This window comes from Balaenoptera physalus (assembly GCF_965194825.1).
Source record: "Balaenoptera physalus genome assembly, chromosome: 12".
NCBI classification, from domain to species: domain Eukaryota; kingdom Metazoa; phylum Chordata; class Mammalia; order Artiodactyla; family Balaenopteridae; genus Balaenoptera; species Balaenoptera physalus.
Genome location: NC_138897.1, coordinates 44,767,335 through 44,790,564, shown reverse-complemented (window position 1 = coordinate 44,790,564; position 23,230 = coordinate 44,767,335). Strand labels below are relative to the sequence as shown.

The 23,230-nt window shown below is 55.2% G+C and overlaps 1 protein-coding gene across 50 annotated transcripts in view; it reads right to left on the bottom strand.

The window, feature by feature from the left end:
- CELF4 (CUGBP Elav-like family member 4) overlaps positions 1-23,230 on the bottom strand; it is a 299,460-nt gene that overhangs the window by 24,547 nt on the left and 251,683 nt on the right. For 16 of the 50 annotated variants that reach the window (XM_082416127.1, XM_082416138.1, XM_082416147.1 and 13 more), the window contains exons 4-8: positions 6,066-6,194; positions 5,573-5,652; positions 4,993-5,136; positions 3,919-4,066; positions 1,974-2,123 (exon numbers count right to left, since the gene is read on the bottom strand). In XM_082416127.1, the coding sequence (XP_082272253.1) occupies positions 1,974-2,123; positions 3,919-4,066; positions 4,993-5,136; positions 5,573-5,652; positions 6,066-6,194 (651 nt within the window). The remainder of the gene's footprint in view (positions 1-1,973; positions 2,124-3,918; positions 4,067-4,992; positions 5,137-5,572; positions 5,653-6,065; positions 6,195-23,230) is intronic. The other 34 variants (XM_082416149.1, XM_082416148.1, XM_082416175.1 and 31 more) reach the window with 3 other exon arrangements.

The window sequence follows — 23,230 nt, the reverse complement described above, 5'->3', positions numbered from 1 at the left end:
GAGACCCCTCTCTACTTCTCTGCTTAATGACCTCATTAGTAACTGCCAAAGAATGAGCACTTTGAAGGATCTCGCTCATTACGGCAGCTCCAAACTCTGCATTTAAAAATGGTAAATTAATTTTTTTAATGTACTACTTTTTTTCTTCCCTTCCCTCCATCCCTCCCTACTGCTCTGGCAGGGGATTGTTTATGGGATGTAACAGATTGTTACAAATGGGGGGGAGAAACCTTTCCAAATTCCACGAGGGAAATAGCTCACAGATGCTGGTAAGGGTGGGGAAGGAACAGGTTTGTCAAAATCCAGAGACCCAGATGGGCTTGTGGGCAGGCGAGGGAGGGGGTGGTGAAACCGCCCAGATGTGCTGGGGACTGTATCTCCCAGCTCATGAGCCTGAGTGAGGAGGAGCCCACGAACCTGAGATAGGTGGGCTCTCTCCCACCTCCAGCTTGCCAAGCCCCTCCCAGCCTGGAGCCTTCACCATTAAACAACACTCTAGATCCCCCTCCAGGCCCCGTCGCTTCATTCTCTAGGCTTCTCTGGTCTCTTCGCTATGCACTGAGCGGTGAGTTGTGGGAAAAGCACTGAGATGGGATCAGGAACGACTCCAAGTTCAAAGTCAGGAAATTCTCCTCTATTTCTCTCTGGCACACTGAACTTGTACTCTGCTGCTGGTACAACTTTTATATTCTATGGATGCCTGGGCCTCACTCCAGACAGTGAAATCAGAATCTTTGGGATTCTGTGGTTTTACAAAGCCACACAGTAGATTCTGATGGGCAACCAGAGTGGGAAGCACTCCTTTGCCCCCCAAGGCTGACCTCCTCTGCCCCAGTTGTGCCAACCTCCTTACCCACCCTGCCCCTGCCAGGACAGCCCCTCCATAGCAGTGTGCTCCTTGCTCATCCGTACTTAATGTCTGATCTGAGTGCCTCCTCAGGAAGCTCTGTTGGGCTTCCTCAGCCTACAGAATGAGAGAACTCTCCCTTCATTGGAATCGTTAAGCATCTCAAATCAGAGAACACTCACTCTTGACCAAAGTCTACTCTGCCTTATTGCCTCATTATTCTGTTGATGCATATTGTGTTCCTGACCGGATTTTGACCTCCCAGGAGATAGGCCCATGTCCTGCCCTCCTTCTGGGCCACCCCCCTTTCATCTGTCATAGACTGGGCACTTACTAGTACTTATGGGAACTCTGTGACCTCATCACCTGCCCTCCAGGAAGAAGGACAGCATTCTCCTCATGGCTATTACACTGCCTCTTGCCAGTCTACTCTAGAGCTTTGGGCCCAGCTCCCCAGCTCCAGTCCTCAAGACCCAGGGAGGTGAGCTGCTTAAAGTCGACTGGACACTCTTACCACAGGAGAACTGCTAAATTTTAGAGGAACAAAGTTAATCAGGAACAGGCCTCCTGGATCTTCTTGTGTGCCAGAATTCATGAAGGTAGGACCCAGGAACTGTCCAAAGCTCTGGGCCTCTGTCCAAAGTTCTGACCGCGGTTTCGTATGCACCAAGGGACCGAACTGGTATGTACTAGCCAGATTGCCAAACTATATACCTCCACTTCCTTCCCCAAAGAGGCTTTTCCTATTTAATACTAAATATGATTATTCTTTTAGCTTCTATCCCCTCACTTCTTTTGGGTCAAATTCACTCTCAAGTAATTTGCAGTTATTAGCCTCTCTCTAGATGAGTTGGACAACTCATCTATTCTCCTTTCCCCTGAGGGAGCCCCAGGAATGGGGTTTTTTTCTCACCCATCAGACTGACAAACCCCCAGGGATCTGTCTTCTCTTCCATCAGGAGCTCCCTGAAGGAAGGCAGGAGGCTGGCTTTCCCTGATCACATCTGGGGTTCCACCAAGGAACAGAGGGCGGGGAGCCACACATTCCCTGTTATAACAGCAAGGGCACGGACAAAAGGGATGAGGAGTGTTGCATGGGGAAGGAAGAGCTACCAGATGTGCTTACCTGGGTAGGGGTGAATGCCATTGGCAAACACAGCTTCTGCAGCAGGTTGCCCATTGGCCTGTGGGGGGAGGCCAGTGAAGCCATTCACCCCAATGGGGGACGGGATGCTAGGCACGGCTGGTGCAGTGATGCCCGGAGGGGTGCTGCCACCTGGTTCCAGAGGTGAAGATGGGTGGAGAAGGGGAGGCAAACAGAACAAAGGTGATGAAGGCCAACCCATGGAGCTCCACCCTGCTGGCTCCAAGGACCTGGGGACAGACTTGGACCTCACATGTCAACTCAATCCTATCTGTGAATCAGGCCTTGGGTTATCACCTCCCTGTATGTAATGACTCTACTTACCCCAACTATATCTATACTTCAAAGCAGAGTCCAAATCTCACCTACCCCACAAAGACTTCTCTTACCACTGACTGCTTGACCTTGGACCTGCAGCACATAGACCTCTAAGTGCCCTTGACTTTGACCACAGTTGGTCTTCCTTTAGTCTTTTTCAATGATTTGTGCTCACCCCAGTTAAGTCAGGATGGACTGGTCTTTGTCTAGCCACCGAGGGGTTTCTAAGCTATGGCTCTGCTCTCTGCTATCTTAATTGGATCACTGAGGGGCTGATTTCCCTCCCTATGAGGGAGTCTTGATACTCAGGTGGAGGAGGTCTTAACTGTGGTGTTCCCTTGCATTGAGGGAGAAAGGCCTTTGCAGAGTCCAGACTCAGCCCTATTCACACAAAAAGTAGACACCCTGGCCTCCTCCTCTTAAGACAGTGGTAATGCTCATTGTGGCAGGGGTAAAGTTGGGGTCAGATGACAATATGCTGTGCCCTCCCTACACCAGGCGGATGGAAACCAAGGTGTGGATGGCATGGTGATTGTACTGAGGCCCCAGAGGCTGGAAAGGCCTTCCTCTTCATGTAGGAAGCAGGGTATCTCTGTGGATAAGGACCTGAGGCCATCAGGAGTGTCCCTAGATTGGGAACCAGAGCTGTGGGGTGGTGTTCAAGTTGGGGCTAGAGATGGCACAGTCTTTTATAGCTTTTAGCTGGGAAAGGAATAGCTCCTGGATGTCAGGAAGGCTGCTGCTATGGCCTGAGTGCAGATAGCGAAGGAAACTTGGTGAATGAGAACTCAGCCCTTGGGGCTAGACAGGGATTCTTAACTTTGAAACCACTGGCATCTGTAGCCACACATTTCCTTGTAGGGAGCTGTCCTGTGCATCGTAGGATGTTTAGCAGCAACCCTGGTCTCTACCTACCAGATTACAGTAGCACCGCCCCCCTTCAGTCGTGACAACCAAAAATGTCCAGGACATTGCCAGATATTTGGGGGGGAGGGGCAAAATTGCCCTGGTTGAGAATCATTGAACTGGATAATAGCCAGGATCCAATTAAAAACATGCTTTGTAAGCGGAGCTGTTTCCAACCCCTCTGTCCTTTAGTAACTCCTACAGTTCTCTCTTGCTTGTTGTGAAGTTGTCTTGGAAAAAGTCAGTGAATCTAGGTTGGGTTAAAGGGAAATGAAAAAATGGGGTTCCTTCTGTGCTTGGGCCAGGGGTCAAACAGGGTCACAGGATGGGCAGGGCTCTTCCCCTCTCAAACCTCAAAGGGAGATGTGTTCATGTCAATTTCTTTCCAGATATCTATACCAGAGATCAACATGAATTGCTTCCTGATATGGCTAAACAATTTGAGTGAAATTCTCACCACTCTGAAATCATATCACAGACATCAAGGGGTCCACATCCATCCCATCTTCCCATGGGTCCTCAGGAATTAGAACATTTTTGAGACACATTGCCCAAGGATAAGGCCTGCTTTGGGCCCAGACACCATGTGCTCTTGACAAAGGATGGTCCATTGGTAGCCAAAATTGGCCAAACAAAAGGTACCGATGTGGGTCCAGCTGCTTTCCTGCCAGGCCAGGCCCTGTGTTGGTACCTGCCCACTTACCTGAGGTTGGGGTCATGGGTGCGGCCGCCAGGCCATTCATGTTGAGGGCCGCCATCTGCTGCATCTGGGCGGCGGCGAAGGCAGCCATGGGGTTCAGGTAACCACCCTGTGCGACTGACGCCATTAGCGCCGCTTGCTGCTGCATCAGCTGGGGCAGAGGGAGTGCAAACAATATCATGCGCTTCCAGGGGGGGCGACCCTCCCCACCAAAGGGTTCAGCTCCCAGAGACCAGCCTCCTAGGCCCTGAACCCCAGGGAGCTCAGACACATCTCCTGACCCCCACCCCCAGAGAGCCCTGATGCCTTCCCCATACCTGCCCTAGGTCTCAGTGGATGTTAGAGACCACCCCCCTCCTGCCCCCCAAGAGAAAACTGTGTTCAAAAGTAATAGTAAGGTCCTTGGCACTCTAAAGTTGTAGAAGGTGGGGGAAGGGGACTGGCTCCAAGGGCGCCAGTCAGACTTGTCGTTCATGGAGATGTGACATCCAAAGCTCTAGAGACATGTTGGATGTGCCTCTGTAGAACTAAGTTGGCATGGCTGTCTGTTCAAAATGGTCCTAACTTGGAGTCTGTAGGGTAGAAGCTACAGGAGAATCACAAATAAAACCTCAGGCACCCCCAAGGTTCTCACAGAGCTGAGTGGGGACTGGGGAGGTTGCTGAAAGTGGCCAAGTTTGGACCCTGCTGAAGAAGTGAGGGGAGCTTGCATTTTTAGAAGCAGAACCCTGGCCTACCTTAGTGCCACCCATGTGGGTCTGCAGGTCTGCAGAGGCAGCTGAGGGGAGATGCTGGCAGAGCCCGCCCCAGTGTGAAAGAAAGAAGTTGATGGGCCGGGGCCTGAGCTGGGGCCTGAGAGGACTACAGAGGAGGTGTAGGGGAGGAAGGCTTGGGGGCACCTCAAAGGACCCCTGCCAGGAGTAACCAGAAGGCCTGAGGACACCCTTCCATGAGTGGTGGCGGGGGGTGGTGTGGTGTCAGCAGGACACTGAACCTCTCTCCCTGTTCCAATCAGTGCTTCCTAGGATTTGTGAAGAACTGCCCTCCCCGGCCCCGCCCTGCTGTGCCCTCACTTACTGCCTGTGCGTAGGCGCCGTAGGCCCCGAACGGGATGGCCATGGGGTTGAACATGCCCATCTGGCCAGCCATCTGCTGCATTCGCCGCATTGTGCGCTCCTTGTCGGTGTCGGCGAACTTGACCACCAGACTGGATGAGGCTCCCTGCAGCCAGGACTGTGCGTGAGGCCCACCAGCCCTAACCGCCTCGCCTCTGCTCCCTGGCCTGGGCCCACCCAGTCCTCTCCACGGGGTGCTATGGGGGCGGCGTAGGTGGCACGGTGACAAGCACCAACCCTCCGTCCAGGGGTCTGGAATCTTAACCCGCCCCCCCCACCTCAGGCTTTTTCTATCTGGGTGACCTTGGGCCACTTCCTTAACATCTCTGGGCCTCAATGTCCTTGTCTTAGAAATGCGGATATTGGCAGTGCCTTCCGTTCTCATGGGGAGGCTGTGAGCACCGCAAGCGTTTGGCATCCTGTGGCCGAGCACGCGAGGGCTGGCGGGGCCCTGCGGATGCGTGGGGTGGCCGGGATGTCTCTGTCCCTCATTGCCCCGTTCCCTCCCCCGCTCCCAACGACCCAGGGGCGGCCGCACTCACGGGCATGGTCTGGCTGCCGTGCAGAGCGTTGATGGCGGCTTGCGCCTCGGCGTGGGAGGAGTACTTCACAAAGGCGCACCCTGGGGGGACGGGAGAGGCTGAGCCACGGCGCCAGGGCCCAGAGGAAGGTCAGAGAAGCGCGAGGACTGAAAGACGGGGCACGGGAGGGGCCGAGGGGAGAGGGCGCCTCCCAGAAGAAAGCAGAGTGAGACACAGAAAGAGTGAGAGAGAACCGACAAACTCAGAGCCACACAAGGAGGCAGAGAAAGACCGGGACCGGCCAGAGTCTTCAAAGGACCCTTAAGTGGCGCCGTCCCCCGCGACTTGGATCGCGGCCTTTCCATCCCCGCAGGCCCAAGCGCCTCGCCCCTTCCAAGCAGCCTTACCCCGCTTGCCCGACGGGGCCAGCCCCAGACGGCTCGGGACTCTGCCGTCAGGCTGGCAGGAGACCCGCGGCCCCGCCCCACCTACTCCCCGCCCCGCCCCCACGCACCCTTGCTGTTGCCGTCTGGCCCGCGCAGGATGGTACACTCCTCGATGTTCCCGAAGGCCTCAAAGAGGCGGCGCACATCGTCCTCAGACTGCTGCTTGTTGAGCATGCCCACGAAGAGTTTTCTATCTTCTGGAACAAAATTAGGAGATGCTTACCCGGGCCGGGGGCCCGGCTGCGCGGGGTCGGGCGCGGGGGGAGGGCATGGCCGGAGGTGGAAGGGTTACGGAGGGGAAGGGTAGGAGCTGGGTAGGGGGCGGGAAGGGGGCTCACAGCAGGAGGGGGAGGGAAAACAAGGAGAGGGAGGCGGGTGGGGCACCGCTTGAAGGGGAGGAAGGACAAGGGGAGGAAGGACGTGGGGTGAGGGGGTTAGGGGGAGAGGAGGGCAAGGCCAGAGGGGGAGGGGAGGTAGGAGGGGTTGGGTCTAAGCTGGGGCAGGATTGCAGCGACTCTGCCCCTTCCTGCCTAGAGAGCAGACCTCACACTGAGGGGCAGGGCCGCTGGTCTGGCCGCTCACCTACCGGCACACAGGTCGTGTGGGCAGCCCTACGTTCTCTTCCTTCCTCCTCTTAGACACAAACTATCTTCCTCAGCCACTTTCACCCCCAGATGCCAAAATTAATTTACAACTGGCAAGTCTGCCACAGGGCCTTTGCATATGCTGTTCTCTCTGCCTGGAGTGTCCTCCACATCACAAAGTTGAATCCTCTAATGCTAGGTCTCAGTTTAAATATTGCTTTCTCATCAAAGCCCCTCCTTCCACTTCTTTATTCTCTGTCTCAGCCCTTCCCATGGTCCAAAATTCAAAGGACAAGTATTTACTGCTTTGCCTGAGTAGTGGGTTTCAGTCTAGCTCCCCACCCCTCAATCTATGCTCCCTGAGGCAAGAGGCCAGGCCTCTGCTGGAGCAGTGGTAGCAGGCACATAGTAGGCCCGCAGGACTGAGCTATGGAATGAATGAATGAATGCCCTATGCCAGTCCCAGGAGCACACCTCCTTTCTGCCTCACATGTTCTTACCTACATCTGGTGCTCCCTCCTCTTGCCCCTTCCTATTCACGCTGTGAGATTCAGCCCTGGGCACTTTGGAGGGCCTGTTTCTGAAGACTGGGCTCCCTCAGCAGCCTCCCCCCACGCTCGTGTTGAGTACCAAATGGTTTGTTGACAACACTCGGATGTGTGCTTAGGGTGCCAGGGATCACATTAGGCTGTGTGGATTTGTAGTAGCTTGTGACTGCAAAAAGATTTCCCATCCCACAAGCTCTTACTGCAGTGTGACTTTCACTCCTCCCAGGGACGTGGGGTCTAAGTTCCCTCCCCTTGAATCTGGGTGGGGCTCTGACTGCTCTAACCAATAAAAAATGGCAGAAGTGACAGGAGCTGCCTTCAAAGGCTCGGTCATAAAAAGGATCAGCTTCCATTCTCAGCTCTCTCTTTTGGGGATGGTTGCTCTGCGGAAGCCAGCCACCATGCTGTGAAGAACCCCCAACTAGCTCATACCAGGAGTCCACACGGAAAGGAACCCAGGCCTCCAGCTGACAGCCAGCATCAGCCCCCAGACATGGAGTGAATGAGTCCTGAGATGATTCCAGGCCCCAGCCTGTGAGTCTTCCAGCTGAGGCCCAGACATCCTGGAGCAGAGACAGTCCCTCCAAGCTGTGCCCTGTCTGAATTCCTGACCCACAGAATCCATGAGCATAATAAATGGTTGTTTTATACCACTCTGTTTGGGGCTAAGTTGTTAGGCAGCCATAGTTGCTGGAACAGGGTCCCCGTGGTGGTAGACACCCTCTAGATGCTTGTTGACTATTCGATAACTGACACGCACAGCCAAGGCTGCAGAAAAGCCCACCCCAAAATTGCAAACGGCCATGTGTTCATGGTTTCCACAGAATGCAAGGGCACTCCAGGACCATGTCCTTCTGGATTCAGGGTGGTTGGTACCTCCTGCTCCAGAGTACCCCCGTCACTCACACGGCCAGGAGAGTTCACATAGAGATGAGGGGCTGACCTGGGGTCTGGAGCAAAGCAGAGGAAACCTCCAGGCCCTGCCCTGCTTCACAGGCCACCCCAGAGTCCTCCTGTTCAGGAAGGCCTGACCACCGCCCTGCTGGTACCCCCAGCCTGGAGCATTCAGCACTGGGCAAGCTCTCAGTGATGAGGTGCCCCTTCCATGCCCACAGGGTATCATTGCCAGTTCCTGTGACCAGTGCTGCGTCAGGGCATGCCAGCCTAGACCTCCAACATGGGTGGGCTTCAGCCAAAGCTCTGGGCCTGGAGCCTGCCCTAGCCTGGGCGCTCTGCCAGGCGGCTCAGGCGCTGGCAGGGCTGGGCACGCCCCCGCCCCATCTCCAGGCATCCCCAACTCCAAGCTCTGGGCTGGGGGAAGCAGAGACTGGGAGACCAAGAGGAAGGAAGACAGAGGGAGTGGAAGGGGTGAAAATGAGGAGGGACAGGAGGAGATGGGGTTCGGAGCAGAAAGGGAGGGGAAATGGCGGAGACAGAGGAAAAAGAACTAGAAACAAAGAGCAGAGAGAAGAGCCAGGCAGAAGGAGAGGGCAGAGACAGAGGCGAGAGGGCCGAGGGCTTATGTTTAACTCCCAGAAGCACAGCATCATTTACATGAAGTGAATCGAGTTTTGAAGCCTTCGGTAGAGCCTTGAAATTCTGCTCCCCAGGTCGGCCAGGTGCTCCCCCTCCCCCAGCCCCTTTTAAAGGCTTCAATTAAATGGGATTTCCAGGAAGACAAAGAAGGGAAAACCTGCCCCCTGCTCATCCCTGACCCTCCTGCTCAAACATCTCCTCCCGGGAAGGAACTAGGAACAGAAGAGAAGGCCGGTCCTGCACCGAGCCTGATTTAGATGCTGGAACAGCAGCTCCTGCCTCTCTCCTGACGTCTGAATATATTCCTCTCGTTTCATTATGACAGCTTTCTGATTACATTAAAATTCATCCCCACGTGCCTTTCTAGCCAGCCACTTCCCTTTTGCCAGGGTTTTTTTTGTCTGTTTGTTTGTTTGTTTGTTTTTTCTAATTCCTTCTTCCACTCCCTGAAATCACCCCTTACTGCCTATTCTCAGTTCTCCGTTCCAGGCCTGAGCCCTTCCTGATGGAGGACTTTCCCAGCGTGGAGGGGACCAGGCTCCCCCTCTTCCTGCCTGTCCGGACTTCCCCAGGGAAACTACAACTTGCCTTACCTTTCTGGAAGGCCGCCAGAAACCAAGTACACCTGGCTGCAGACTCACTTCTTCTGGGTGATCTGGATTGAGACCCCACCCAACACAAAGGTTTATTTGTTTCTAGGATCCTCTTTATTTCCAGCTGGCTTTGGTACTGGGTGAGTGATTCTAAGGCTTGTCTTTCAGACCAGGCAGTGGAAGGACTCTTGAGTCTGAGGGTGGATCTCCTCCTTCGGCCCAGGCCCACTGGCTCACACCCCAGCTCTGCTGCCTTCCAGCTGCATACCTACCTGTTCGCCCCCTCAGGTTTTTCGGTCTCTAAGATGGGAATAACTCAGCCCTCCTCATGTGGTGGACAATAGGCTCCCAGGAGATGCTGCAGGGCAGAGCCTGGCCAGCAGTAATAACAATAGCGATGACCATGACCTGGGGTTCTCTATCCAGGAGGAAGAGGAAATGGAGCTCCCTGCCCTGACTTGAGGGGACAGAGGTCACAGAGAGGGAGAGGCCAGAGGATCCACATCTGGGGGAGGAGCGCTTGGAGTGACAACTTGGACTGGACTCAGGCTGCGGCTGCTCAGCTGAGATGGACAACCTCTCCTTGTGTCCCCACCCCTGTGCCTTCCTTCCCCCCGGCCACTTTCCCAAGGCTCTGTCTCCAAGCTGTGTCAGACGACCAGAGACACCATTTGGCTGGTGTCTTGGATCTTATGCCAACCTAGCGAGAGTCTCAGAGAATGATTCCATTTCCCCAGCCACTTCCCACCCGCTCCATCATGGTCACAGACCCCGATTTCCTGGGACAGGCTGAGAAGTCCCTGCCCCCAGCCCTCCTGCCTGAGTGACGCAGGGTCCCTGGCTGATGGTGGGGCTGTGATGCTCTCACTCCCCGCCGTGAACCCTCAGCCTGAGCCCGTTTGAGGGCTGTGGGGCTGTCGCTACTCCTCTGAGGAGATGTTCAGGCAGGTATTGCTGGGACTGGGCCACGCAGGCCACCTTGATGGGAGGTGAAGCCAGGACAGACCTCAGGGCCAGGGGGAAAACGTGCTGAAGACACCCCTGAGTGGGAGGTCGCTGAGACAGCATGGGAGCAGTCTCCCTCAGAGATGCAGGAGGCTGGTCTGCAGCCCAGTCTCTGCCTCTTGACAGAGCCCAGCTTAGGGCAGGCAGGCAGCTCCATTAAGCTCAACTTCTGACTTCCTGAGCTGAGCCCAGTGGCTGGCACAGGAAAGCTTTGGCTGTCACAGGCTCTGCCAGTGACCTGCTGGGTGATGGGCAAATACCCCAAATCTCCCCTGCCTTTGGGTTTTCACATGGGCTCCTCCTGGTCCAGGGGCCGATCAAGGGGCTCACGCTCCCACAGTCATTCAACAACTGTTTGCTGAGCAACTTCTCTGTGCCAGACACTGTTCCATGCCCTGCTTCTACAGCAGGAAACAAGAGAGGTGAGTCAGCTCACTGGAGCTGACTTCCAGATGGGGACAGAGGCCGTCCACAATAAACAAGTTCCAGAACAAGACAAAGGCCAGCAGGGCTGCGACAGAGTGGCCCCCAGAGCTGGGGTGCCCTCCCCAGCAGTAACAAGGCCGCAGAATGGCAGAGCTGGGCTGGACCCTGGAAAACACCAAGGCTCCCACCTTTTTAGATGAGGAGGTCAGGGCAGCTGGGGCCGGGACTAAACCCGGGTTCTTGGAGTCTCTTGAATTCCTAATCCTGACCCCCTTGCTGCTACCTTCCTGCTCTTTTAAGCTATGAGTGCCTGTGTCTGCAGGGGTGAGGGAGCACCTGGGGTTCCAGGAGGCAGGGGTGTGACACCCCAGAAGCTTGGCACTAGTCCCGGCCCTTCCTGAACCAGAGCGGGCAACTCAGCTCTCTGTGCCCAGATGTCCTGCTCTCACTGCGGGGAGAGTGGGCACAGTTTATCTTCCTCCCCCTCCCCAGGAGCTGTGGGCGGGGGGGAAGCCAATGAAATAACGGATGGGAAAAGTACCAAGTTCTGTCAGGTGCACGTGTTTACAACCACCTGAGGAGGGAATGGACCAGAGCCCCTGGCATCCCGCCTCTGGTCACTCCTTCAGCAAGCATTGACTGAGCACTTACTGTGTGCTTGGGACTTGGCTGATCCGAGAGTCTGAGGTGAGTCTTGGGGGTCCTTCTGGTTTTCCTCTTTGGGCAAGTGTGTGTGTGGGGGGGATGCTTGGCTCTCAGATCCCTGGAGAATCCAGTCTTTGGCCCCAGAGCCTCTGCCACAGAGCCCCCATGAGAGAGGACAGCCAGGCAATAGCTCTGGACTGCAGGTCTGTAGGGGCCACTTGGGGAAGGGGGCAGCAGCAACACCCTGAAGGCTTCCAGGCGGAGGTGGCCTGGCGTCAGGGTCAGGGGCTCCAGACCCACAACAGGATTTGAGCAAAGGCTGAGAGATGGGAGGGGCCTTTTTGGCTGTTCTTTTCACTTGCTCCCAAGTGGTCCCTGCCTGGGGGTTCAGGGGGAGCTGGACTTTGCTTTCCCAACTCCCTCTTGCCTGCCGTACCCCCCACCAACACACACACATCTCCCAGTCCTCTGACCTAGGGAGTATTCTTCATTTTCCCAGAACCTCAATCTAATTCTGAGTTGCAGTTTCCCAGCCTATTAGCATTGGGGGACACCTCCGGGAAGATTCAAGTGCAGATGAAAAGGCAGAGGAGTCTGGTTGCCAGAATCTCATGCTTCCTCCAGCCCCTCCAGGTGGGAGACAAACTCCTCCTCTCTCTCGTTCACTTAGAACGTCTGGGCAGAACGGGGCTCTGGCTGGAAGGATTTGCATTTTAAAAGGAGAGCCCAGAAAAGAGAGAAGCAAGACACTGACAGCAAGTTGAGGACAGGCCCCTCTTGGGGTATATCAGGGTGGTGCCTCGGGGCCCCCAGACGTGTGTGCGGGGAGCATTCTGCTGGCTGGGCAGGATGAGTGGGCCCCCGAGGGGGGAGGAGGTGGGTGGCAGCAGCACCACTTGACTTGCCAAATGCCAGCACCCTGGCGCTAATGCTCAAATTCCGGTTTAATTTTCAAAATTTGATTCGCTCATTACCATAGGCATTAAACAATATTTCCTGCTTAAGGATAGATGGCTGCTGGGGCGCCGTGGACGAGTGTTCAGATGGCTAATGCCTTTATGGCCGCAATAGACTTTTACTGTTCTCTTCCCTCCAGCTGCCAAGGGAGGGTTTGTGGGGGAACCTGAGCTGGGGAGAACCGGGGGGCCAGGGGCCGGGGTAGGGAATAAATGGTTTTGAGTTCTGTGGCTGGTGGGGTGGGCAGAGGGGTTGCTAGGAGATCAGGGCCTGGCTGGGCGGGGGATGTAGGGCCAGACCTGTAGGAGACACTCTCATAGGGCCCTGGAGGCCCAAGGGCAGCAGTTTGGGGAGTGAGAAGAAACTTCCAGACACTCACAGTGACTGAGCCGGAGGACTCTCTCCTGCTCTTGAGCCTTTGGCCCTGGGGGTGGGCAGGGCAGGGCCAGAACCCAGAGCCCCGGGTACCCATGTACCTGCCCCTGAGCTGCTGGCAGAGGCCATGCCAGACCCTCAGCATCTCTTAGCCTCTTTACTGTGGGACCAGGGGACTTGCGGGACCGCCTTCTGGATCCCAGGACCATCTGCTCTCCCTGGGGAGTGATTTCATGCCCGAAGGGCCACAGGCAGTGAGTCTTAGGGGGAAAAACCTGTTCCTTCTCCCTAACTTCACCCATAGATGAGGAAGGACCTTGAATCGAAGGCACACAGACTTGACAGGAGGGGCGGGGCCGGGGCATCTTGCAGAGAGTAACTGAGGCTCTTTGTCAAATCCTGGTTGACTGGGCCCCCTTAGGCAAGTCACATACCCTCCCTGGGCCTCCAGTTCCTCATCTGTAAAAGGGGAGAATAATCACACCCACCTCATAGGGCTGCTGGGAGATGAAATTAGTTAAGGTACCTGAGGATTTTAGCCTAGAGCCTGGCACAGAGTAGAATGCTCAGTAAATGCAGCTCTGTGCCAGCTACAGCCAGGACTACTGCTCATCCGCAGCAGCGGCAGCTGGTGGGATGGGGACGCCCACCCCGCCCCTGGGGTGTGGAGAGGACCCCAGGGACACTGAGCGGTCACCTGCCAGGGGTCAGCCTGAGAAGCCGGCTTTCCTTTGCCTCGCCTGACCGAATGGCAGCATCTGGGGGCCCCCTGAGACGCTCCCCAGCATCCTCCACGTGGTCTGCCTGGATTCGTCCACAACAGGAGACATTTCCCCCGAAGTTACACTGAGGCCCCTCTGTGCCCTTTCCATGGATTCTCTGTGTCCTGACCCGTCAAGCACCCTGGCTCCTAAGGGACACATAGGTGTCAAACTGATTGTCTGAACTGCAATCTGTGCCATTTTCTAGGTTGCTGAGCCCCCACCCTGAGTCCAGAGGCCTCCTCTTCCCCCTCCTGGCCAGCCCTGAGGTGGGCAGCACGCAGTCCCACACCTGCCTTTCAAACAGGGGAGCAGTGGGTAGGGCTGGGGGTCTGCACCCCCTCTTCTCCTGCCTGGGGACCCACAACTGCCTGCTCTCCTGCTGGTGCGGGAGTTTCCAGCCTCACCATCCACAACAAGGTTAAGGGCCTGGATTGGGGTCCCACTGCAGCCATGTGACCATGTCACTGCCCTCCTGAGACGGGCCAGGCCTGGGAGAGCTCTCCATGTGAAGTGAGCCAGTAAGGAGCCAAGCGATGCCCCCCTTTGTCCCCACAACTCACACTGTGCCAGAGCCAGGGCCAGGGGTGCAGCTGGGCGGGAGCCGCCTCCCAAGGATAAAAGCCTTCCTGCCTGGGAAGAAGGCTGAAGGAGACATCAAAACAGATTAAAGGCTGCTGGAGATGGGGCGGTGAGAAGGGCCGAGATGGGGCTCCCGCTCCACTGGGGATGCAAATGAGGACCCTCAGCCGCTCCAGCCCCCGGGGCAGGCCGTGCCAGGCCTTGATCTGCCGAGCTCCCTCCAGATGGTCTCTGTTTGATGTCGGGGTGGGAGGATGCAGGGCACATCCAGTCTCCCCCACTCGCATTCCTTCAGCCAGCTCTGCCTTCCAAATGCTTCGGGGTAGGGCGCAGGCCGTGAGAGTCCCTTCCTCACTGTCTCCCGCCATCCACCCAGGCCCCTGCTGGCTGCTCTCCACAGGGCAGCCGCAGGAGTCAGCTACAACCCAGGACAGATCCTGTCTATCTCCTGCTCAGACCCCGCAGGTGCTCCCATCTCACTGAGCACAAGCCTTGTGAGGGGCTGCACAGGCAGCCCACACTCTGACTCCCCCGATCCCTCCATCCCTCTGCTCAGAAACGTAGGTCTTGTGAAGTCTCAGGAATACCCCATGCACGGCCTGCCCCAGGGCAGGGCACTGCGTTTGCACTGCAGTTCCTCCTCTTGTCTCCAAGATCATGTCCTTGGCATCTGCAGGACACTGAACTCCAGGAATCCTCAGAAACTGGGAAGTGAGTGTCTCCTGGAGATGAGTGGGCAGCGGCCACGCTGCAGGCACAGAGCCTGCCGTGATGAGCTCTGGGGATGTGGGGTGTCTAGAAGCCTCGAGCCAGGCCCTAGGGGCTGCACATGCAGGGTTTGCCAGGTGGAAAAGGCACGGGGCAGGCATCCCAGGTCAGGGAGCGCGGCATGTGCAAAGGCAGGGAGTGTGACAGGCACGTGGGACGAGGAGTCACAGTGACACACACCCCCCTCCCTCCTTTGTCTTCCCCACCCACCACATTCTCAACAATTCCCTCAAGGTCCAAGCCTGCACCCTCACCGCTGACCACCGGAAGCCTAGCCTGGGACTCAGACCCTGCATGCAGTCTCCTCCTCGCCTGTGTCCATACTCACTGCCCACCATGTCCTCTCTTGGCTCAGACTGGCTCCTAAGTCATCGCACCCAGGGATTCTCCTGTGGTCCAACTGGACTCCCAGGCCCACCCCTCTCAATGTCACCCCGGTGTCTTCTTGATGACAAGAGCCAGTGGACCGAGCTCCCACATCACAGAGCCTCTGCTGCCCCCAGACAGCACTGGTCAGACTGGCTCCCTCCCCAGGGCTCTGTGGTGCCCCTGCCCGAGGGAGACCATAGCTCTGACCACACCTACTCCTGCATGAGGTGGTTATAACCGCCACAATACTAATAATCAGAATGGTTCTCATTTATCAAATATTTACCATGACACCAGCACTGAAATAAGCCCTTTGCAAGCATAACCGATATTTTATTCTTTCCACCGTACAGATGAGGAAACTGAGGCTCAGAGAAGTTAAATATCTTTCCCAAGAATACATAGCTAGTCACTGGGGAAGCCAGGACTCAGACCCAGGGGCTGTGAATGGAGCTGAGCTCTCAGGTCACCCTCCTTCCTGGTAGAAGACAGTGCTACCTGGAGATCTCTCTCTCTCTCTTCACTCTCCACCCCTCCGTGTCTGCACAGACAGCTGGCAAAGGCCTAATAACCCCATTGCTCTGCGTGGGCCAGGCCTTCTGTTCAGAGCCCGGAAGAGGGGCCTGGCGGGGCCCTGCTTAGCTCAGATGGAGCAGGCTGCCGTGATTCCTGACTGCCCGACGACCCGCAGACATGCCTTACAGCCCCTCCTCAGTTTCACTCGCCCCTCTGCCCAGAGCACCGCTGTCTTGAAGTCTCCTGGGTGACCAAAGATGTTAAGCTCTGTCCTGATGAGTCCCCAGGCCTTCCTCTGCCTGGGATCCAGGCTGCAAGGTCCTCTCCCCTCAGCACACAGAGAATCGGACCTGCTGGCAGAATTCCCTCCACTCGCGGTCCACACCCCTCCAGCCCCTGGTACCTGCCCAGGGCAGAGGTGTGGCTCTGTGCCCTCGGGGGCTGGCAGCATGACCGGGGAGGCCGAGCCAGAAGACTGCCACCACCCCAGGGCGCCACGAATGGCCCCTGCACCCTCTTCTCTTGTGCTTTTTGAGTAGATGGGCAGGCGTGGGAGCCCTGAGTTAGGCAAGAGCTAAGCCCTGGAGGCGCAGCATGGGTGAGGGGTCCGGAGGCCATACCCACATCCCTCGCTACCTCCTTCTCTGGCCTTCAGCCCGTGACCCTCGTGCCTGTGAGTCTGCGCCAGGCCTCCCAGAAGGAGCTTGGGGCACGCGGCGGCACTAAGTAGAAGTCACCTTTCACTGGGGCTGGGGCACGTGGCCGGCTCTCCAGGTAACTGGTTATACATTAGATCTGCTACCTTATCCTTCCCAGGCGCGTGGCGCACGACAGACGGCCCCGCGTTCTATGGGGACTTCTGCAGCCCAACCCTGTTGTCTAATGGGGTTTCCGCTGGCGTCTGGCGCAGTCTCCAGCATTTCACCCATCACAGGATAATTTATAGCATAATGGGGCATTTTTTCCTTTATATCATGCGGGAGCATAAATTATGGCCAGTTTGTCCTCAGCTCTCAAGGAGACAGACAAAGATGGGCTTTATTCCAGCAAAGGGAGAAGGTTTCTGCAGGGGGTGGGTAAGGGCAGGGTGGTCGGCAGCAGGGGCAAGAAGAGGAGAGACCAAGGAACGCCTTAAGAACATCTCGTTGACGGGGTGAAAATCTAGTTGAGGCGGCCACAGATACCGAGGAAGAAGTAACAGCACGCACTTGGAGTGCTTGTCGCTATTAACCGTGGAGGGGGTTCTTGTTAGCTGAGCCGTAGAGCTGCACAGTTGTCCGCCGCCTGCAGATGACCCGGACATAGACCAACTTCTAACCCTAGCCACGGGCTGACCCTTACCTTGGCCGCAGATCTTCCCACAGCCTCACAAAGAGAGTGGTGTTCATGGGTCCACCCCCTTCCTCCCCACCCCCTGCCACAGCCAGAGACAGAATGCAGTGCCCAGCAAACCTCCTGCCCCTCTGACCCATGGCTCATTTTTAACACTGAGGGTGGGGCTTAGCTTCTTGTGGGACGAGGGAGGAGAGGGACACCCCAGCTTCTAATGGCCTGCCCGCTGTCCTCCTGGGGAGGCGCACACAGCTCAGGGTCAAACTGACTAGTCTAACACAGCAGGAGTCACACCTGGACCAGAGGGTGCAGCTCCCAAGCCCATCCGCCACCCCTGGGCACTGTGACAAGGACTTCTGGTGGCCCTGGGTGGGGATGCAGTCTTCAGAGGTCACCTGGCCATCCTCCTCCAGTATGACCCACGGTGAGGATGATGCTTTCTGAACACCCTGGCAGAAGTCTCCCTGGCCCCCATGGAGGCAGCCCAGAAGAATATCTCCTCTTTTGCACCCTGGAGAGCTCAACCCTGCCCAGAGCCCAAGTCCTGCCCCTAGAGCACCAAAGTCTGCTCCTTCCTCCTCAAGACACACTTCTGAGAATAACAGCAGGAGTCTTGGATCTTGTAAGATGGTGGTTCTCACCCCTGGATGCTATGAAATTCACCTGGGGCCTTTCAAAATACAGATGTGCCCAGCTAGCCGCTGAGATATGGATTGGTCCAGGTCTCTATGTTTTTGGTTTTCGTTTGTTTCAAAAGCTACTCAGGTGATACCAGCACACAGCCAGGGCCGGGAAGGGCTGGGATGGGTCTTTTCCAGGCCGCTCCTGGCCATCTCTTCTTGGGCACCCCATCTCTGCCCTCGGCCTGCCTGCAGAAGCTCAGCCCTTTAGACTGCAGGATTCTGTGTGTGTTGGTGCTGGTGGAGGGTAGCACCCACCTTCTCTGCCCTGACACCTGAGCCCGGGCATCCCCCCATCCCTCACGGGGTTGTCCTGGAAAGACACTGTACTAATCTGGGGGGGGGGGTAGGCTGAGGGGGGATTATCTAGGTCAGCATGAAGCCCACCCCTCTAATGGCTTAGCAGGCCTCCCCTTCTTCTTCTTCTCTCCTCTCTCATGCCCCTCTCCCCTCCATCCATCAAGCCAGGCCAGCTGTGAGAGGAGGGTCCCTGGCTCTTTCATCAGCCCTCCAATTTCCTTCCCGTCCATCCTTGTTCCAGCCACCCTAGCCCTCCTGGAGTCACCCCTGACCCCACCCCCATCTCCTTGGAACTAGATGGTCCAGGTTTAAGTACACGAATACTCACTGTATTCACTCATGACTGATAATGGACTACAGATAGACACAGAGATGGACGGATGGCAGACATTATTAATAGATGCTAGATATCCAGATTAAATGTTGGATGACAGATACACAGGTGAGAGAAAAATGATTGCAGAAAGCAGATAGATTTATGATCGGTGGTACATGAATAGTGATAGGTAAATATGGATAGATGGATGGATGGATGGCCAAGATGTTTCTGAGGACTTCAGATAACGGGCTCGAAATGTAAAAGGTGAGAAAACTAGTCACAACCACCCACACCTGTTGGGGTATCTGCTCTCAGGATCAAGGAACCCTGTTCTGCTCAAGACCTGTCTTAAAGCAACTTCTCTTTCAGCTCAGGCCCCTGAACATCCACTTGTCTGATGGGTTTGAGGTTAACATAGGTTGCAGTGGGGCTGGTTTCCTGGGGACACCTGAAGCTTCTGTTTGATGTTTTGCCTCCTGAGCCCCCGCGATACCTAAGGAGGACCTCCCTTCCTGTCTGTCTCCCCTCTAGATGCATGCTTCTCAAAGCCCAAGGCCATGCCCTCCGATCCCACAGAGCAGGTTGGTTTTTGGAGTCGGGTAGGCTGGACTGGCCCCTGCAGTTAGATGGCAGGTGTCAGCCCATATGGTACATGCAGAGATTCATCCATTCACTCCCTCCGTTGGGACCCGTGCCCTCAGAGAGGACAATGAGGGCTGACTCATCTGAAGCACTCACCACGAGCCAAGCACTGCTCCGAGTACTTTAATTTTATGAGGTGGGTACCACTGTCACCCCCACTTTACAGATGAGGAAACTGAGGCACAGAGAGGTTTGGTAACTTTCTGGACGTCCCAGAGCTAAAAACTGCAGGGCCCAGATTTGAACCCAGGTGGTCTGGCTCCCGAGCTTTCATCCACCACGCAGAAGGCCCCCCTCCCCCAACCAGATGGTTGCGAGGCTCTGGTGAGCTCAGGAGAGCATGTGGCTCTGGGAACTGGAAAGGGCTGCACGATTTGCAAGATGTCATTATTTCTCATGACTAATGAGATTGTGAGGGGAGTGTCAGTTTCCTCTAGAGAACAAATTATTTAGAAGGGTGGCAGCATATTAACTATTGGTGCGTGGCTGGCACTGCAAACTACAGAGGACCCTGCTCTTGTCACTCAGAGCGGCCCTCCAAGGCCTTCAGGTTGGCAGTACTTGGTGACCATGAAGTTCAGTTTGCAGGAAGGCAGAAAGCCAGCTGTGGGGCAGCCCTGGACCCCTTCAATTATCCTCGAGTCAGTCACGCAGTCAGTCAACAAACTGTGTGCAAGGTATATACTACTGGGAGATGTAAGGAGTAGATCTGATCCTTGGGCAAAAGTGTTTCCAAATTGGGGCTGGAATGGCCTAGCTATGGAAGGCAGAGCAGGATGGGGCTGATGGGGGGGGTAGTTACATTGCAGAGCATGAAGACTTTGCCGGGGTGGACCATCATGACCATTGAGACCACGGGCACTGAGGACAGGCTGTCTGCCTCCCTTTTCTGGGAAGAGATGGGCAGGAAGGGGTGGGGATAAGGAAGGAAACCCGGGATGGGAGCACAGAGGAGAGAATGCAAAGAATTTTACTCAACTCCAGTGCCTGTTTGCTGGAGAATTGTGTTTGGAAAAGCCACACTACCTTCCCACCAGCAGGTCTGGAAGGTGTGTGGCCGGAAGTGACAGTGCTGTGGGCCCACTATGCCTGGAGCAGGCATGTCCGGAAGTGGAGGAGGGTGAAGACCCCGGCTCGTTGGCTGGGGCACCTCCCCCCGCCCCGCCCCCAGTCCTCCTCAGTCCGCCACAGCCAGACTCTTCCGCAAGGGCTGGCGCTGGCTGGGCACTTCCAGCATTCTGTCCACTTCTCCCTGCCATGCTGCAATACAACATGGTCGTATCCCCACCTGACAGATCAGTCAGCTGAGGCTCAGAGAAGCTCAGGAACAGGCTCAAGCTCACTGGGGCAGTGTGTGGCATAGGTGGGACCAGAGCCAGGTGTCTCTGCCCGCTCTGGCGCACACGATAGAAAATGACTCCCACGTGTCTGCCCCAGGGCCTGGAACTCTGTCCTTTGGGCTCTATGCCTTTGGACTCAGCATTGCCCTCTTCTGGGAGGTCTTTGAAATGTGGTGGCTTATGTCGCCTCAACAGGACTGATTTTGCTAGAAAATGTCCCCTATGATCAAAGGGACCAGATAAGCATTTAGGCCTGAGAGTGGAAAATTCGATGCAGGGATAGGGCTGGGCAAGGATCAGAGGGGTCGGGGGAGGGGGTGGCGGGTGGCTGGGAGAAGGGCGACAACGGTGCTGAGCTGGGGCGGCCACAGAGGGTGGGCGGGGCTGGAGGGGAGGGGCTCTGTAATGTAACAGGACACGCAGTGGGGACAGGGACGGGTGTGTATGGGCAGTGGGAAGTGTTCCATTTGTTACAGCAGCCTCAGCTAGGGGCCCCCCACCCCCCAACCCTGGGCTTAAGGTGAGAAAGAGGAGGCTGAAGAGGCTGATGAGAAAGGAACAGGAGAAGGAGAAGGAAGGGATGACAAGGACTCAGCCTAGGTGCCCCCTGAGTGGCCGCTGGGAGTGATCCCTGCCAGCCCCGTGCCCCTGCCCTCCTTCCTCCCCTCCCAGCACACAGCAGCCAGATGGCCTAGGGCACTGGTGCCACCTGAACTTGGGGTCCCAGGCACTCAAGCTTTGTCTGTTGACTGCATCAGAAATACTTCACTCCTGGGTAGATGAGCCTATTTTTCAAATGCATATAGATGCTGTTGTGATTTAAGAAGTAGCAATTCATTTAAAAGCACTGCTGACTTCGACGTAGCTTATTGCCATTTTGCATTCTCTTAAACAATGGATACTCAAAGTAAAATATCTGTCGGAGAGGGGGGGTGCTGATGAATTTTTGATGTTAAAAATGGCTCTTAACCTTGAAAAATCTGGGCATGCTGATCCAAGGAGGGCAGCTGGAGCTCGAGGAGCAGAACGTGCGGTGAGTGAATCCTAGGCCTGGCGCCATCTCACCTGCAAGACTGCAGTGCTGTTGCCCAGGAAGGGGAGTGCGGTGGACGCGGGGAGGACCCCAGACCTGCAGTTAGAAAACTCGCTTCTATCCCTGAGTCCCCCAAAGCTGCCAGCTGGGTCGGGTGTCTGCCCTTCTCTGAGCCTCAAACTCAAGCTCATCCTCTGATGCAGCTGGAAGAGCTGGAAGGATTGAGTCCCACAGCAGCTTTCAGATAAAACCATGAGTGGATGGTGTTTAATTCTGTCGATGCCAGGAAAGGAGCTTGCTGTCTTTCGCTGCTGGGAGTGCCTAGCTTAGGGCCTCACGTGGCACACGCTCGCTTGATAAATGCTCTTGGAGTGAATAATGGTAACCCACGTATTCATGAGGAGCTTTAGTCTGAGAGCACTAAAGGTTAGGAAGGGAGCCTGGGCCCACAGACGCATCTCTTTCTATCCCACACCCAGAGTGACCAGGGTCTACCTTCAGCAAAGATAAAATGGGAACCGACGTTGGGTTTAGTGGCCGGGGCCTTGATTTGGTTCCCACCCTCTGGGATCAGCTCTGTGATTGGGGTGGGGAGTCAGCCTGGTCTCACCACCTCTCCTGGGTGATGGGATAACTAGGCCTGCAGCTGTGGGCGGACCTGAGGCCACCGGGATTGAGAATCCCTTTGATCTAAAAAAAAATGATACAAATGAACTTACTTACAAAACAGAAATAGAGTCACAGATGTAGAAAACAAATTTATGGTTACCAGGGTGGGGAGGGATAAATTGGGAGATTGGGATTAACATATACACACTACTATATATAAAATAGGTAACTAATAAGGATCTAGTGTATAGCACAGGGAACTTTACTCAATACTCTGTAATGAGCTATATGGGAAAATAATCTAAAAAAGAGTGGATATATGTATACATACACATATGTGTCTTGCTGTATAGGAGGAACAAACACAACTTTGTAAATCAACTATACTCTAATAAAAATTTTTAAAAAATAGAATCTCTTTGAATAAAGGACTGCTCACAGGGTGGTTACCTCTACTCATCTGCCCCGCCCACCCCTAGGTCACCACACTGGGGACATCCCTCCCAGGTCTCTAGGTCCACAGGTGTTCCCAAGAACATCCTTTTTTGGCCAACTCTATTCGGGTAGCACCCATGATTAGATCCAGCCCCCTTTTTTACCTTCATAAAAAACTGTCCAGTCTCTTGTCCCAACACAGAAAGGCCCTGTGCTCCCCTTGAAGGCCTTGTCACTTCCAGAGCAATAATGGTGGACATTGAGAGGATGCAGTTTTCTCTCTAGGACAGAAGCATTTTAACAAGGCCCTCGAAAGCCTTAATCCAAAGGAATGGAGGTTTATGGTGACAAGTCAGGCCCTCTGACTGCGGGGGAAAGATGTGTGATGGCTTGGGCAAGGAGACCTTCCTAAGACCTTCAAACCGCCCTTTGGAAGCACCCACCCATTCTGCCTTGGGTGGGGCTGTGCTTGGAGAGGGCTTCCCGGAGAGCTGCCTGCTGCCTGCCTTGCCTGCTCCCTGCAGCCCGAAAGTGACCCACGCAGGCCAAGTACTTAGCATGGTCCCTGAAATGGAGGAAAGTTGCCTGGTTATTAGTGGTGCCTAATGACATTTGCATAGATTAACAGACTTTAATGCAATCATGGATGCCACAATCCCAAGAAAATAATGAAGAAATCCATTACAAAGTCATAAAGTAGCTAAGTCAATACAGTAATAATTTGATCCCATATTAGTAATAATTTCATCTCCTGCTGCAAGGCAATTTTATAATGTGCACCGTTTCTGAACACTTTTATAAATTTCACCTTTGTTTGAGACAATTAATTTAAAAAAATTTAAAAAATATACTGCTGGTATGTTATACAATAAATGAGT